Source organism: Varanus komodoensis, unplaced genomic scaffold (assembly GCF_004798865.1).
Source record: "Varanus komodoensis strain SLA01 unplaced genomic scaffold, ASM479886v1 scaffold1, whole genome shotgun sequence".
Classification (NCBI taxonomy): domain Eukaryota; kingdom Metazoa; phylum Chordata; class Lepidosauria; order Squamata; family Varanidae; genus Varanus; species Varanus komodoensis.
Window position 1 is genome coordinate 85,433,666 of NW_025335268.1, and position 17,621 is coordinate 85,451,286.

The 17,621-nt window shown below is 41.8% G+C and overlaps 1 protein-coding gene across 1 annotated transcript in view; it reads left to right on the forward strand.

The window, feature by feature from the left end:
- The first annotated feature begins 3,076 nt into the window (after positions 1–3,076).
- The window catches only part of GABRB3 (gamma-aminobutyric acid type A receptor subunit beta3), a 99,028-nt gene continuing 84,483 nt past the window's right edge, over positions 3,077–17,621 (forward strand). Inside the window, exons 1-3 of the mRNA XM_044449849.1 lie at positions 3,077–3,290; positions 3,617–3,708; positions 4,078–4,145. Coding sequence (XP_044305784.1) covers positions 3,211–3,290; positions 3,617–3,708; positions 4,078–4,145 — 240 coding nt within the window. The 5' untranslated portion in view covers positions 3,077–3,210. The remainder of the gene's footprint in view (positions 3,291–3,616; positions 3,709–4,077; positions 4,146–17,621) is intronic.

Sequence of the window (17,621 nt, forward strand, 5' to 3'; positions counted from 1 at the left end):
ATCAAGCTAGGGCTTTAGTCATGTAATCATGCTGCCTTATTCACAGATTTGGGGGGGGGGCGGTTAAGTGATATCACATTCAATTTGTAGCCCACTTGTGTTTTCCCCAAGAGAAGCTATTCCTATAGAACTTCTTGCCTCTGGTGGTCAGGAGGACCTCAGCCCTCTCTTGCTGTCCGTACCTCCTGAACACATATTTATTTCAAGCAGCATTCTGTGACTAGCTACTCTGTTTTTAAAATCAGACTATTGAATGTGGTGGCCAATTTTCCTCCTCTGCCAAAAAGCAGTTCTGGGAAGATAATTTCCATCTAGACTGCAGTAAAAGAAGAAAGGGTTAAACAAACCCACTTCTCCCAGTGCTGCTACCCTGATGTTTCCTCACCAATAAGCTGCTATTTAAAGATTTTTTTAAAGAATGTAACTGCAAATTCCCAATTCATGTATTGCATATTTGAAGAATGCTGTGCATGATTAAAGTGGCTCATGGGAGTTTCTACCATTAAACATCTGCAGGAGAAACGCCTATCCATGTAGATCTCTGTGCAGATAAGTTACACTGCAAATACTGGTGTCCATGCCAGATGTAGGAAAATGTTTAACTGCAGGATCTGGGCCTTGCTTCCCAACTTAATCATGTGAAGTGCTTACACATATAATGCCACCCACAACATGGAGGCTACAGGGGAGATAGCCTTCTGTGTAGTGGTCCCTCTCTGTAGAATGTCCTTCCTAGCAAAATCCATATGGTATCTTCACTATATACATTTAGATGCCATGGTTTAACCTTCTTCTTCCATTTAATCTTCAATCTGTTGCCCTATTGCTGCTGATACTTCAATATTATTAATCTTTATACTTCAATATTATTATTTATTTTATTATATTTATATCCTGCCTTTTTCCTGCAAGAAACCCAAGACAGTTTACATATTTCTCCTCCTCTCTGGTTTATCCTCACCATCCAGCCATAACTGCGACCTGAACCTTAACCCTAATCCTAACATGGGAGTAAAATATTTTTCCATCTGGACAGCAGAAGCCCATATTCTGTTCTCAGGGAATACTTGCTACGCATAGCACTGACATGGTACTTCTCCATCTAGATGGAATGTTCAAAGATGTTCCTGTTGAGTGATGGCCTTGAGCATCTGTCTAGATTTTACCTCCATGATGGGATTAAGGTTCAACTCCAGGTACAGATGGGGTTTAAAAGCCTAGTTCACTGTACAGCTCCAGAGATGTGGAACTAATCTAGATCAGGCAGGCAGAGTGAGCAGTCAACAAGAAGACCCACAGTATTGCCTTTTGGCAATGCATCTGGATGGAGAGAGATTTTATTGTAAATACATTTTAAAATTTTATTGTATTCATTAAGGCTGAATGTCAGGTTACAATAAGGGTTAGAAAAGCCTGGATCTCTATAAGGTCCATGGTGCTAGAACTAGAAGCATATTGCAGAAGTCAGTAACAAATGAAACAAGCTCTGTGAGATCCTAGCCATTAAAGGACTGTGACCTATTAGTGAGAAGCTGCTTCCAAATGGAATACCGTTCCTCTCTGCCATTCATAATATCCAGAGCCACTTCTAAGGTAATCCTTTTGCCTGAGGGCCAGACTCTTGACATTTCTCAGCTGGTCAGCCTTCTTGAGCTGACACCGAACCCTTGGCTTAGTGATGGCTGAACCACCCTCCTCATTAGGAGGTTCACTATCTGTCCTCACAGTGTTTGCAGTGGAGTGACTTCTAACTACTACCTTTATGTGTGGGTCCACCGGCCTTGGCATCTCAGCTGCAGATTCAGATTCCTCCTCCACATCTGAGTCAGCATCTGTTTCCTTATCCCTAGAAGGCTCTTTTGCAGGGAAAAATGGGCCCAGTCCTCACACTAATTGCCCCACTGGGGAAATTGCTGCTGTTTTGTAGGGGTTTATTATTGCACGCCGATGCAAGCTTCTGAGAAAAGCAGGGTAAGACGGGAGACAGGGGAGCTTCGTGACTCCAGTGGGGCCCCTTATCCATCACGGCGCTTATTCTGAGCTCTAGAAGAGCTATCCATGGTACTCCGTCGTGCCAAAGCTAATTCAGAGTTGGCGTTCAGCACCACGGAGAGCTCCGCCAACCGAACGAGGGCTGCCACTGACGGAGGAGTCCCCAGCCTCCCCTGGAGGAAGGAAACAGACATCTCAGCAGATGTCGCGAAAGAGTTTCTTAGGACCACATCCTGCAGCCCACCGGCGCGCGTCTGCACGGTGGCGAGGCGCCCCTCGGGCAACCGCGAGCGCCTAGCGAGCCGCCCCCCGCAGCTAGCAAGGCCGCGAAGACGAAGCCAGTGACGCGGATGGGACTCCCGTCCGTCCATCCGCCCGCCCACCGGCCAAGGCCCAGCAGCTGCTCGCCGCGGGCCTCCGTGCGCCCCCGTCTCCCGGCCCCCGCGAGCCGCCGCGCCCCCGCCGGAGCGCGAGCACGGGCGGCCGCCCCCCGGAGCGCTCCCGCCGGCGCCCCCGCGGAAGCGTCACCTGTGGCTGCCGCCCGCCCCGGCCCCGCGCGCCGGGCTCAGCCCTCGCCGCTTCCCCGGGCCGGCTCGCGCCCGAGCGCGCGCAACGAGGTCGGCGCCGTCGCCTCGGCAGAGGCAGGCGGGCGCGGCGGGGGCGGCTGGCTGGCGGAGGAGGAGACGGGCGGCTTGCTGCGGGCTGCCGAGGTGGCTGGCCGCGGCCGGGCGCAGGGGCTGCGGGCTGCTGCGTGGCATGGACGGCGTCCCGCGCCGGCCAGCGGCTCCTCGGGCGAGCAGGCGGTGGAGGAGGAGGAGAGCAGGAGGAGGAGGGAGAGGCGGAGAGGCGCCCCTTGCAGCCGCCGCGGCTGGCCAGTGCCGTGAGCGGCAGGCGCAGCGCGGAGCGCTCCTCGCCCGGGCTGGCTAGGCAGGCGGCCGGGTGGGCTCCTCCTCGCGTGCGCGCGCGCGCGCGCCGGCGGGGCGGGCGGGCGGGAGGGAGGGGGTGGGAGGCTCTGCTCACTCGCGGTCCTCCTCCCGAGGAGCTTCGCAACAGCCTCCTGCGCCGGGAAGAGAAGCGCGGCGGGGAGGGGAGCGTGGCGGCGGAGGGGAAGGACCGGGGACTGTCGCCTCCGCCTCTTCCTCGGCGGCTCTCGGGCAGCCGGAACCGCGCGCGGCGGCGGCGGCGGGCGGCGGCGGCGCTGGAGCCCGGAGCGGAGGGATGTGGGGCTTCGGGGGAGGCAGGCTCTTCGGCATCTTCTCCGCTCCCGTCCTGGTCGCCGTGGTCTGTTGCGCCCAGAGGTAGCAGCGGCGCCTGGCGGGGAGGGAAGGGGAGGGGACACGGGAGGAAGGGAGGGCTGCGTCTCGCCCAGGAGCCAAACTGACCAGCGCTCTCCTGCCCCCTCTCCCCGGCCGCTTTCCCCGCCCGACCCCCCTTCCTTGCTCCGCGCTGCTTCCTCCCTTCCCACCTCCCCTCTCCCCGCTTACCTCCTTTTCCTCGCTCTGGATTTGCACCGCTTCCCCCTTGCGCGCCTCCACTTTTTCACGCGCTTTCCCGACTTCTCCCCGCACTCACGCCGTCCCTGCCCTTCCCGCTTGCCCCTCAAATTCCAATTTTCTCCCCACAGTGTGAACGATCCCGGAAACATGTCCTTCGTGAAAGAAACTGTGGATAAATTGCTGAAAGGCTACGACATTCGCCTGAGACCGGATTTTGGAGGTGAGAGCTCTTCTGTAGGGTGTTTGGTCCCTCTTTTACTCCGTGGACTGTATGTTCTGTCCGTCCTTGATTCGATGGGCCGGAATAGATAATGCTTTAGATCTGTGTCTAGAAATCCTTCCTTCCTTCCTTTGGAGACAGAGTAGGGGCCCCCATCCAGATTTGGACCCTAGCATGGGGCGGGGGATGGCTTCTAAGTCTGCACTCTGAACCTTCTTTAAAGTAAAAATGGAAAATGGCACAGAAATAAAGTAATGCCTGTTTGGCTCCGCATATGGGTGTAAGAGAAGGGGGGCTTCTGCTGGAAGAGAGAAAATGTGTTGCTAGCAACTGTGTGGCAAAGTGACGCCATCTCTCATTCTTCATTAGGCCCCCCAGTGAATGTTGGGATGAACATAGATATTGCCAGTATCGACATGGTGTCTGAAGTCAACATGGTGAGTAGGTTTCTGGTGGTTTCAATATGGAATGGTTTGGGATGGGAGTGGTCCTGGATTTAAGGAATTTTTAAAACCCCTTTTCTCTGTATTGATTGTTCTGGTTGCCCTAAAGCAAGGGTCCTGGAGTGAATTGAACACTTTTTGGGACATTGTGTTGAAGGCGTTGGATCTTCCAACAGGGCATTAGGTAACTACTGAGGAAAGACCCTTCACAGGAACAAACCAGACTCAGTTCCTTCACATGGTGCAAAGTTTTTGCATGTGCCTGAAATAAACAAAGATATTGGTTGGTAACTGTGGACATTTTTGTCAGAGATGTTGGTGACTGTTATATACTGTTCTCTCCCAGCATAATGTTTTATGATGCCAGGAAAGTATCTCTTGTTGACTTCTGATTTGAGAAGTGCAGGGAAAGCAAGCAAGCAAGCAAGAAAAGAAGCCAGTATGAGGCTTGGCTTGGCTGTGCCATATTGAATTTGGATGTGGGTATCAGTTGATGGCAGCAGAGTAGTTGGTATGCTGAAGCAAGTGAAGGGATCTAGCCAGATTTTAGAGTGCTGTCTCAGGTGCTGAAAGGGAACTTCTGTTGCCCAGACATATCTGTTGTTTCTGCTGCTTGTTAGGTTTGCAGATGTCACCCTAATCAGAGTTTAGAAACTGCACTGCTTTTACTGTGTGTGAAAGAGGCATTGTACTTAAAAAGTCCCGGTGTATGTCACCACTGCATATTATGCAATGTTTTAAATAATATGTGCAAATGAGATTAAACAAGCATGTGTTGCTTTGCTAGCATTAATTTCATTTAAGTAAATTTCAGTTGGTATCAGTTGGCAAACTTTGTGTTTGAGGGCACACATTATAAATGGCTATTGAGAACTAATACCCACTGGGTCTTAGTCCCAGGTAGGTCAATAAAGGTTTGCAGTCGTAATTGCTCACTTTAAAAAAAGATCAGATTTGAGAAGAGATTTCTTTAACAATGTGATAAACACTTTTTCCTAATAGGAAAAATTTGCAGGAACAAATAGGATATACATACAAATGTTTTATCTTATTTTAGCATTTTAGTGATACCTCACTGAATGATTTATTTATGGCTGTAAGCTGGTTTATAAAAGTGATCTTTAGACGACTTCATGGTCAAACCACAACATAAATATGAAACACCACTGAAATATATAATACTTTAAACTTAATCTGTTTTACTCACTGGATTTTGACTCTTGTTTGTATAATATTGTTAGAAGTAAATATATCAGATGTTCTATCGCTTGTAAAAATTTTAAATAAATGTAAGTAGATAAAACATTCAAGGAAATATGGAGCAAGGGAAATATTTGGAGACTGTACCATTTTAAATTCTTTACATAACACATGGTCTGTTGCAAAATGGGATAAAATATTTAATGAATCTTCTTTCTGTTGTGTAATATTAGATTTAGAATATTCTGTGTATGTTCTAGTTATTTGATGCAAGGGATCACTGTATTTTTCATGGACTGAAATAATAGTTTAGAGTTCAGTTGTTTAGCAAATACTTTCTTACAAGATATGCCTTATACAAAAGAAAGAACTTGAATACAAACATCAGCATACATACCAAGCAGCCAAAGGTATTACATTTATTTATACCTGCATTTCTAGAAGATTTTGAATGCCAATTGCATTGAGTTTAAAAGTTAGGTTAAAAGTTCTTTGTGTTTTTGTAGTTTTTTTCTGATGAGTAATAATATTGGTTTGAAATATTCTAGGAGGCAGAAATTTTAATTTCCTAATTTCAGGTGTGACACTCATTTTTAATATCATGTGGAGCACATTACTTACCTGTTCCAAGATATCTACCTTAGCATATGAATTGTGGTACTTCCTCCCTTCCATTATGCTGTTTTACATTTAGTGCTCTGATCCTAACTACACTGATGTTGGATTAAGGCCATTTTGCATGCAATGGAGAATTGCAGGAAATCCGTTACGCTTCCTGTCCAGCTACTAATCATCACAGTTGAAACAACTCTCCGTTCTTTTCACTTTATGGGCCTTACGTCCGAGTGAGTAGGTGCAGAAGTGCATCCTCACATCCTGACCCATCTTATGCACGCCTTCTGAGTAGATGTTTCTCTGTCTTCAGAAAATGTTGATGTACATTTTCAGAGTATTTTCTTTTAGAATCATTAGTTGGACAAACAAATGAATGAAAAGGTGAATGAACAAAAAACTAACCAGGGAAATGCACACAACAATGCAAACTTAAAAACAGATGCTTTGAACTTTCAGTTAGTGTCATCTCAGGACAGAACTGGATGTTATCTTAGAAGATACATGGTCCCAATTCTGTGCATGCTCAGAGAATGGACATTGTTGAGCAAGAAGGTAACTTCAAGGAAAACATGATAAATGGGCAGGCCTTTGACTTCTTCTTAAGCACACAAGTTCTTCCTGTAAATTTCCCCACACAAGTTCTTCCTGTAAATTTCCTCACAGGTAGGCTCATTTTCTTTTCTGGAAACCAGCTGAGATGAGAATTTAAAAGTGTTGGGATCATGGTTATATTACCAGGAGAGACTTGGTGGCATCTCTTCCCTTGCAAGTGCCACTGACTATAACATGAACATTTTGATGTCCTGTATTTTCTTTCCTGACATCAAATTCCACTAATATACTTAGGAGCATGGCAACCGAATACAACATGAGCCCTGCATGGGTGCCTTCTTAGATTCATCTCATGCTCCCTGTATCTATTCTAGAGTAAAAATGAAAGAAGACAAGGCTTCTAATCACATAATTTGTGTTTTGTCGCAGAGGTTATGGCTGGCAAGTGCTGTTGTTTGGTAGGTCATTCCATTTAGGGATGGGTATACAGCCTACAATAGGAAGAATTTCACACAGACTTACGGGTCCAGTATGGCTGCTCAGATGGCAACAGTGACAGGGGGACCTGCTTTGCTGGTATCTCCTGGTACACCAGCTGTGATGTTTTCTAAATTGGTCAGAACTGACCATGTCCATTTAGGTATAAGGAATCTCCATATGTGACTATTGTCCTTTATGTGTGGCTGCACTTGAAAAGCATCCCGGAATACCAGCACATCCCAAAGTGTTCTTGGGGTTGGCTAGATTTAGCATATTACTCACTGTGTCGCTCCATCGTATCTTTAGTGGTCATCTGTTCATTTCTGGGCTCATATCAGGGTGCTGGTTCTTTGCTTTAAAGTGCTAAACTGCTTAGCGCTTAGAAGCTTTGCCTTCTCCCATAAGTCCCCTTCTGTGCATGGCAGTCAACATCAGAAGTTCTGCTCTGTACTCATGATGACTCTGGTATCTGGCAAGGTGAGTATAAAGGACAGAGAGCCAAGACAGACATTACTTTAAATGCATGTTTAGCAGCTATAGCTTGTTTTTGTTTTTACTTTTGAGTAGGCACCTTGACTATGATACTAGCATGAAGGACTGGAGGCTTTTAAGATCCATATTATACCCACCTTCTCCACTTAGTATAGCATAAAAATGAAAAGAAGACATATTTTCTAGACACACATTTAAAGTAAAATTTGTTTTGGCCAAGAGCCTTCACAGTTGTGGTGCCAGATTGTGGTTCAATGAACAATATTCTCTTTATGAAGTATCATTAAACATCAGTATCAATGGGAATACCACATAATGATTCCAATGTATTATAATTAATATTCTGATTCCCACAATCCCACAATACTCCAGGTTTAAAAAATAACCTCAATGATTAGTAAACATAGTCCTGAAAATCATGCTGATTTCTTTTCTTTAAATCTTGTCATTGGATTCAGCAGAATTTGTCTATTAAATTCTGAACTTCACATTAATTCTTTACATGAGGGGCTTAACCCACTGCTTCACTGAAGCTACTTCTTCTGTTGTCTCCTTATGGGAGAAAAAAAGCATCCTTTCGTTCCCCCCGAAAGATTCTCTTTTTCTGCCTTTCAATAGATTCTATTGACCAACCCACAAGGTGGTTCTGTAGAATAGCTGCAGCAGAGTAGATCTGCAGCCTTTCACCAGGTTTTTTCAATTGAATACCTTACTTTCTTTATTATGAACAACTTTATGAAAATGGCTAGAAAATGCAGGAACAGTCCTGGAGGATAAGGAAGTTGCGAAAGGGTCCCATAGACTTATGTAAGTGAGGGATACGGCTTGGAGAACATGTACCATGTTCATAATAGCTTGATTTGAAGTTGTCCAGAATTATGCCATTCATCTGCTGGTAACCAAAAGGGAATTCTAAATGGTCACCTTGGGCTCAGGCTGCTCTGCAACACTTCTCACATTTCCTTGCACATCAGTGACATCTTAATTGTCTGTTAGACAGCTGATGATTGTGAGGTCTAGCTGCATACCCATCTAGTGGGATGCCTTGTATGTGCAATGCTTACATTGCCCCTTTAGCTACGTCATCATCAAACAAACTGAATAGTAACTTGTCCAGCTGTACTTGCAGATCCTCACCTGGTTCATTCTCTCCTCTGATCCAAAATGGTCACCAGACCTCAAGTTGGATGCCTGAGCGACTTCTTCCCCTTTCCAGTTTTAGGAAGTATAAGGTGGCCCTGATCATGTTATTTCATTCTTTGTGAGCAAATATGACTCAGTTTGGTAGATATAGTAAGTAGTCTTTGGGTGGTGGAGGGAAGTAACCTAAGTACAGCTTGGGCTTGCTGTAGTGGCTTGGTAAGGAGTAGAATATCGGTTTCTAGTAACTGGCTCAATTTATCTCAGAATATCTTCTCCTTCTGCTTATGGTACTTTGGAGACTGCACTTATGTCTATAAGAGAAATGTGTCTCCCAATTTGTGCCAGAGTGATCATACAGAACACTTACATAAGAATGCTTATGCAGAAGAATTTCTGAGCACACTAGACTGTGTTAAGCTGGTACTACTGATTTTGGCAGTGATGAAATTTTAAGAAAATTTCATCACTGGACAAGACTGTGTTTCTCTTGTCCTCAAGCAACTATTTTTCAGCACTTGAACATCTCAATTTGGGCAGCAAGGCATATAGGTATTTCTATCTTTGCTGGCTTCAGCCCGGTCAAACTGATGTGTTATACAGCTTGACATTGAAGACACAGGGGAGCTGTTCACAGCTATCCGAGCACATTTTTGCTATAAATTCAATAAGGATGACTAAGTTCAATCTGCTTTGCTATAGAAACAAAATCTAGTAAATCTATATAAACTGGATGGAATTTAAATTAGTGTGGCTGCACGGTCAGGAGGCCCCATTGTGCTTCTTATATCATCCTGTAGAAACTGAAGATGATAAAGATGATGAAGATTATGATGATAGTTAAGTGGCAGAGGTTCTTCACATAATACACCCACCCTCTTCTTTATTTTGACTTAGAGAGACAAACAGTAAGAAGAGTTTGTAACCACACTAGCATGTGAATAAGAATAACATTAAGAAAAACAAGAACAGGTGGAATATGAACTGAAATGAGAGAGTGGCAAAAGAAGACAGGTAAAAGATTTTGCACCAGAAGAAGACATCTGGTAAATTATAGAGCTAATACTTTTGCTATATTCACATAAAGGTTTCAGGATCGTCTTACTAATTATAAGGGATTTTTTCCCCTTAGTGCAAAGGGAGATCATCTGCATTGCTAACCCAAAGCTCCACTGAAGGGAAACTTTGGGACTTCCATTATTACAAGACAGAGTTTTTAGCCAGTAAAGCAGTTGTAAAAATCCAGAGGACCTGATATTTAGGAACTGTTTCCCAGGATTAAAGCATTAAAACTAAAATTCAGTGAAGAAAACAAAGTAAGATTAATCTTAAATAGCTTTCATGCACTATCCACACTGGACAACTTCAGGAAAACTCCAGCAATCTGAACTAAATGGACATTACATTCATGGCATCATCATATAGTAGGACACAAGTATATTCTTAACAGTTTTTAGTAAGCTGGTTGGTATTGGCAATGGAAGTGTGTGTGGGAGTAGGCATGATCCATGCTATTCTCACAATTGGATGGCAGAGATTGCTCTTATGGCAGCTGTAGCAAAATCTAGCTTTCCCCCCATAGAAACGAATTGTACCCATTCACCTATATGGGAGAAAGTAAGAAATACCATTAGGAATACTGTTGGGGTAAGGGTGGGCTTTCTAGTGATCTGAACACTTGAATGTCCAGCTGCTGAACAGAATGCAAGACCCTCTCTTCAAATACTGCAAGTCTATCCTCTGACATGGCTTCTTGTCACAGTGTTTCTTGATCACGCTGGAGTGTGATGACAATTGAGAATTGGCTTTTATATATAGTGATGTAAAGCACTGAGCTACAGAAGAGGAATGTTGCCACACTTTTATTGGTACATCTGTTGCAGTCTTTCAGATAAGACTTCATTCTTCTTTCCATTGGCCTACTTCTTTTCCTGTTTCTCTGTATCAGAAGAACAGTTTATTTGCTGGATTATTTAATTTATGTGCTTCCTTTCCAAAGCTAGCACTGACAGCTTGAATGGTTCTGGATCTGGCATTCCTCTCACCCATCCTGAAGTCATTTATTTTACAATATGAACTTCTCTGTCTCAGCTAGGTTTAATTCTTAGTTACAATGAGCCATCCATTTCTAATATTCTAAATAAAACAGTGGAGAAAACACATAAAAGAGTAGAGAAACATGCTCATTTTTATCAGAGTAAAAGTGATCACTGTATGATTGTTGCAGCATTTGGGTTTGAAAGTACAGACCCAGTGATGGAAGTTGGAAGTTTGAAATTGGATTAAGGACTCCAGTTATGAAGACAAAGTATTCTTTGGTCTATTAATTTAACAACCTTACATACACACCTTTGATTTACACTCACTCACACACACACACACACCCCCCTCTGTCCCCTGAGACACTCATATGTGTTTCAAGGCCAACTCTTGTAAAGGAGATTGCAAAAAGCATGTAGGCTTCATAGTGTTATTATTTGCAGGAAAAGTTTTAGTTATTTGGGGTGGGGATGCAGTGGAGAAAGATCTTGATGTAGTCACTGCATTAAAATGTCTTCTCAACATTTATGTACAATAGTGAGCTGCTGAACTAACATCCAAAAGAGAATAGAATTGTCCTGTGATGATTGTAAATGTCCAGACTGGAAGTCTTGTACTCATCTTATGCAGGTTGGGAGGAGCTGTGGAGGCCCTTTTCACTGCCATGTCCTCATGTCCTGTGTTTTTGCCCACTTCTCCTAAGCATTTTGGAGGGAAGAGAAGGAATCTGGAGAAATCCCAGGAGATTGCATGCCTTGGCTTCTAGTGCATCCTTTCTCCAACCAGCAAAATTCCCCTTTCCTGCTTGTCCAAGGTTGCATTCGGGAAGGCAACCATGAAGTTCTCTCTATACCAAATGTGACAGGAAGGAGGAAAGGAGATAGATCATGGATCCCTTCCTCTGAGGATGGAAACATGTCACTAAATGACTATGACATATAAAGCTCTAAACAGCTTGGGACCACCCTATCGTAGGGAGTGCTTTAATCCGTACATACCTGGCCACTGTTGTGGATCCTCGGTGGAGGCCCTTGTACAGGTTTCTGCTGCTAGGGAGGCTAAGGAGCAGGGCCTATTCCATGGTGGCACCCCAATGGTGGAAGGCTTTGCCATTGGAGATTTGTTAGGCACCTCCTTTTTGAGTTGTAGGCACCTGACAAAAATGTTCCTTTTTCAATGCATTTGTGGTATTACCTAAACTATTTATATCGCAGCACTGGTTTTAATTTAATTTATTTTTTTTTACATTTTGGTGATATATATTGTGTTGTATATATTACAACATTTAAAATTGTATATATTACAATATTTAATTAAATTATTTTATTAATGTTATTATTGATATTTTATTGTAATGGCTGCCCAGAGAGCATTATGCTAAGGGGACAGATTTTATACAAATTGAATAAATAAATAAGCAAGTAAACTTCAGCTCTGGGTTTCCAAAGAAGACACAGGATTGCTCCTTCCATTCAGCATTTGAAAGCAGACTTTTGCCCTTGCAGAGTTTTACATCTTTAAAACTTTCAGAGAAAGCAAGCCCAGCCTTTCTGATTTTACAGGCTCTATGGTATTTTCCAGTGGCACGTCCATGTTTGAGACTATGTTTGAGAGAACTTTGGTTAGTCAGAATATTTGCAACGTGGACTGTTGTGTTCTCAATTCATCTACTGTATAGAACATTTTTATACTTTCATAGGCCAGAGTTAGGCCATCTTGGGATGTTCAGATGCATTTTTGCTCCTTGGAACCCTCCCCAGGAGCTATACCTACCCTTTGGGTACTAAAAACGAGAAGGGAACAAAACTTGTAAAACAACATGCCATCTGGAGCTGTTGTAGAAAGTCCAAAGGTCAAAATTTATTAATTATTATTTATTTAAAACATTTTTATGCTGCCCCCGTCATAACGAAGCCTCGGGGTGGCTCACAACAGAAACAAAATACATAAATAAATAACAATATAACAATAAAAAATTTATTTAAAAACCTCCGGTGCATCTCAGCTAAAATTTTAAAATCTTATAAATACAAATAATTTAACAATTAAAATAAGTTTTAAATAAAAAGGTCTTCGTCTGGCGCCGAAAAACAAATAATGACGGTGCCAGGTGGACCTCTCTGTGGAGCGCATTCCACAGATGGGGTGCCACCACAGAGAAAGCCCTCCTCCGAGTACTCACCCTCCTAATATCATTCACAGAGGGTTCCCGGAGAAGGGCATCTGTTGCTGATCTCAAAGGGCGGGAGGGCATATATGGACGCAAGTGTTCCTTTAGATATTAAATTAGCAACAAAAAGGTGGGGGCATATTTTGGAGAGTTTCCCTAAATTTCAAGGGTTGGTATAGGTGAATATAAGTTTTCAGATCTCTTATAAGAATTTCTCATGTTGTGCATTTATAAGAATTTCTCATGTTTTGCATATTTCAGAAGGACAAGATTTGGTTATGATACAGCTTAAGTTATATGATCCATTGCCTCCTTCTAGTTGTAGAACATTAATCAGACAGGTAGTATCTGGCACAGTCTTGGACACTGATACATATCTCCTTCCATATCAAAAGATACATCCATCCAATTCAATAGGGCTCCTATGAGCAACATGATTAGGGGTGCGGAGGGGGGGAGGGAGTGATATGCACCAGCAATTTATTGAAAGGCTTCCTATAGCTGTGGATCTCTTCTACTGGATTGCGGTGAGTGATTTCAGTGTAGCGGTTAAAAATATTCTGTCTCATGGTTTCAGTGGGATGGTAGTAAAGCAAACAAAACAATTTGTATCTGCAGGTGTGGAAAAAGAAGTGTTGTAGATGCACAAAAATATGTTGCAGTTTTCAACCAAATTAGTGTTTTTTGGTAGTGAATTAGTAATTTTCTTTTGAAAACAATTTATTCAATATAAATACAGGTTCATACAACTAAAACTTTTTCTCAATCTTTTTAAAGACATTGTTGAAAATGAAATTCTATATATTTTAATAAGCAAAAGCATCCACTAATTATTAGAAAGAAAGCCTATTCTAATACTTGTTTCTCCCTTTATAGTAAAAGACCAGAACTAGTGATTTAAAAAAACTCTCCTCAATAACTAAAATTGTATCATGAATTACCAACTTAGTATTTAATTGTTTAAGCTGCAGATTATACACACACACACACACATTATATATACTATATATATGTATGTATGTATAGTGTCTATAAAATGTAGGCCATGTGTGGATGAGTCTATATATAGAGACCATTTTAAATTACTCTTTGTTAAATGTTGTATGCAGCAGCTTGCTATGCATGGCCAATGCTTTCTTAATGAACGACGCGCTTTTGAGATGGTAGTTTTCTGTGCTGTAGAAAAAAGCTTTGGATATTGGTAATGAACAGGTCCTAAGAAATATTTTATTGCATTCTCCAAGGATGGCATTGTTTGTTTTATAGAGATGCTTTGTACAGTCCTAAGAAATAAGAATTTGGAGTTAAGTTCTCAGCTACATGATTGGATATGCAGGTTAGAGGGCTAACAAACCCAATGGCATATGAGAGGCGTTTTAAGCAGGGAGGAAGCAAGGATGCGCATTTGTTAAAGAGGATTCTTTCTGTCAACGTGTTTATGTGAAGAGACCATTCCTTGGCAAAGTCCTCTGTCCACCACACAGATGGCTTCATCTAACTTCATCAGACATGAAGGAGCATCACTTGGCTTGCTTTGGAAATTGTGCAGCAATTGTGGTTCCTGAAGCTTTTTTTGCATCTCCTGTTTTGGGGATTCTAATGTATATTGAGTAAGTGAAGGGAATGCGCTCCCTTACATTATGTGTGCATCAACTGTTGGGGATCTTTCAGAATAACGTCTGCCCAAATACCCATCCTATATGGCCACTGTGCATTCTAATATAGACTATGGAGTTTGATTGGAAAATATATATATTCTGGAGGGGGAACAGGGCAGGTTAAGTTTATGTGTTGTATATATGCTTTTGGAGGGGTGTCCAAAATTATATATAATTGTGGTATTTGTTTTTTTCCTGTGGGCTTTTTGGAGAAATCCATTACACTTTGAAACTCTAGCAATTTCATAGGAACTGGCTAAATGCTACACGTTTAAAAAAATGTTGTAGCATTGATCTGGGATATTTAAATTTGTAAGGGTATTCCACATCCACTGCACAAAATATATACTTTTTGAAAATCAGTGTTGTGTAAAAGAATGGCATTTTATTAATTTGCAGTTCTGAGGTCTGTGGTATTCTGGAAAATGATCAGCTCCTGTAAGGGTGAAAGAACACTAACAAAGTATGCCATCTCTGTTACACAGCCATGTAGTCTGGCTGTCAGCCTGCCTGTCATTTGCCAGCAATATATAGAAGAGAAAAAGGAAAGAAAATGAGATGTAAGCCCAGAAGAGGAGGATGTACAGATTACTGCAGGCTGCCGACAGCCTTTTTGCCAAGGATGCTGGTAGTTGTTTTGGAAGATAGTACAGGCAGGCAGGGGTGTTCCAAAACTCCTGTAAGCTGCCTATTCAGACGGTTTCAGCATGAATTTTTTTTAAAAAAAATCACAGACACTGGAAAGTACTTTTCACAAGGTGTTGTGTTGAAAAAGTTTTCCTTTTGCCCTTTGAGGAAGCCACAAATAAACCTATACTTTCTGTTCATCCATAAAAAGGTAGTGCCACAAACTGTTTACACTTGGACAGGCATAAAGTGTTTAAATCCCTAGCCACATTATACAATACACAGAAGCAAGTTTATACTCTAGGAAATTGGAATCACTAGACATTCAAAACTTAAGAGAAAAACAGACATTTCTATTACTGTCTAAAAGGCTATGACTTTCTCATCCTAAGGTGAAAAGACAAGGCACAGGATTTTAAGAATGAAAAACCCATTTTCAAAGGCCATTTTCCAAGGCCTGCAATGCAAGGAAGTTCCAAGAAGCTTAGGGTACAAAGAAAGGAGAAATTACTCCTTGATAGAAAATTCCTATTACAGCTCAAAATGGAATTTGAACCTCCTATCAATAGATCTTCCATCATTCAGTAGGAAGCTATTGGTCAAAAGAAATGCAATTCTCTTGGACTATGAACCAGTCAATATCATACAAGCCAACAAGATTCCTGGGTTAGTGAAAAGCCAATAAGAATAGATTATATAAGAACAGGAATGACTATTTATAGCCCAAGCGATGTAACTTGATTTCTGCCTAGTAACTAACAGCTTAGTATTTATATGGCAGAAAACAGATAATATACAACCACATGTTGGAAAGACCTGGTCAGGTGAAGAGGTTTGAAAGACCCTCTCCTGTGGGTAACCAGACACAGACACCAATTCCTTTTGGATTCTTTAAAATGAAAGCAAGAATTTTAGAACAAGCTGAATAGGGAAATGAGGTCTAGCTTCTGTAGCCAGCTTGGCCCTCTCCTTTCTTCTGTTAAAATCTAGTTTTGTGAGAAGATCAGTTCTTCTCAGATCAGAAGACAGTGTGGCTGTTGTTTCTGTTTTTGATTGTTTATATATTTTAAGTGAAAAGCATATATCAATGCAAGTCTTTTTTATTATTATTATTATTATTATTATTATTATTATTATTATAACATTTCTATGCCGCCCCTTGCCGAAACCTCGGGGCAGCTTACAACATGATAAAATACATTGAAATACAAAAGTACATAATAAATTACTATTAAATATAAAAATACAAAAAATACATTGATTTACAAATACAAAATTAAAATTATCAGTAAATGCAAAAGTTGCAAGATATACACATTTAGCTACCAGTTAAAATATTCTTCTTCTACTAGCTTCATGTTAAAACAGTCATATCCTCAATAATGTGGAACTTTTACTTCTCTGTTGATATGAGAAATTTGGTGTTCGACTGCATCTGGATAACTATAAAGGAAAGATTTGTCCTCCTCCTGGAATAACTTTCCATTCTTTCCAGACTTATTTTTACTCTGTCCATCAGCATCAGATTCACTTTATTTTATATATTCATCTTTCTCCTTCTCTCCATTCTTCACAATACTTGTCAAACATGCAGACTTGTTCTCCATATTCTTTCATTTATTTTCATTCCCTATTCCTCTCTTTTTCTCTTATTTCCTCATTCTCTCTCTGACCATTTCTCTTATTTCTTTATTATTCATTACCATTTAGCAGTAGTTGGACTGGGGGCTTTCCTTCCATTCCTTTACCCCTGCATCCTTCATATAGTCATATCCCACACTAGACTAGGTTTGGTGTATACAGGGGAGCTCCAGAGCACAGAGATGACTCAATTCACCAGTGGCATCTGCTCGATAGCAGAAAAATACTGTTAACTACCACCCTCTATATCACCCATAACCATGCACTGGGAGGATTTAAAAAAGTAACCCTTTACTCCTGTTTGCAGAATAGCTATATGGAGGGAATGAATGATCATTCCAGCACAGTGCACTATAGAGTGAAGAAAGGGTACTGAGGAAAGTTTATTTATTTATTTTTAATTTCTGTACCTCCCTACAGCTGAAGCTCTCTGCTTTTAAGAAATGAAGCTGCGAAACAGCACAGTAAGTTGGAGACAAGTGTCAACTTTCCTCCAACAGAAATCATACTGGGGCCTTAATTGAAGAGACAGATTCCTCATCAGCAAGGGAAAGTGGAGTGACAGGGGAATAGGATGAGGAATTAACATTATGATTTTTTCTATCCCATTCCTATACAACTGGAACAATTGGAGGTGTTGTTAAGAGGTTCCTTTCCTCTGATCACAGCTGTGAATAACTTCCAGGGAATTTATTGCCATTCAGTAATGTTCTTCAAGTCTGCTATCTAGTAGAACCTGGCATGCATAGACTTCCTCCATCCACACTTACCTGCCTTCCTATCTACCTGCAAGAGAGAAAAATCATTAGCTATGTGGTGAAGCTGAGAGTCAGGAATTAATATAGCCCTTCCTAA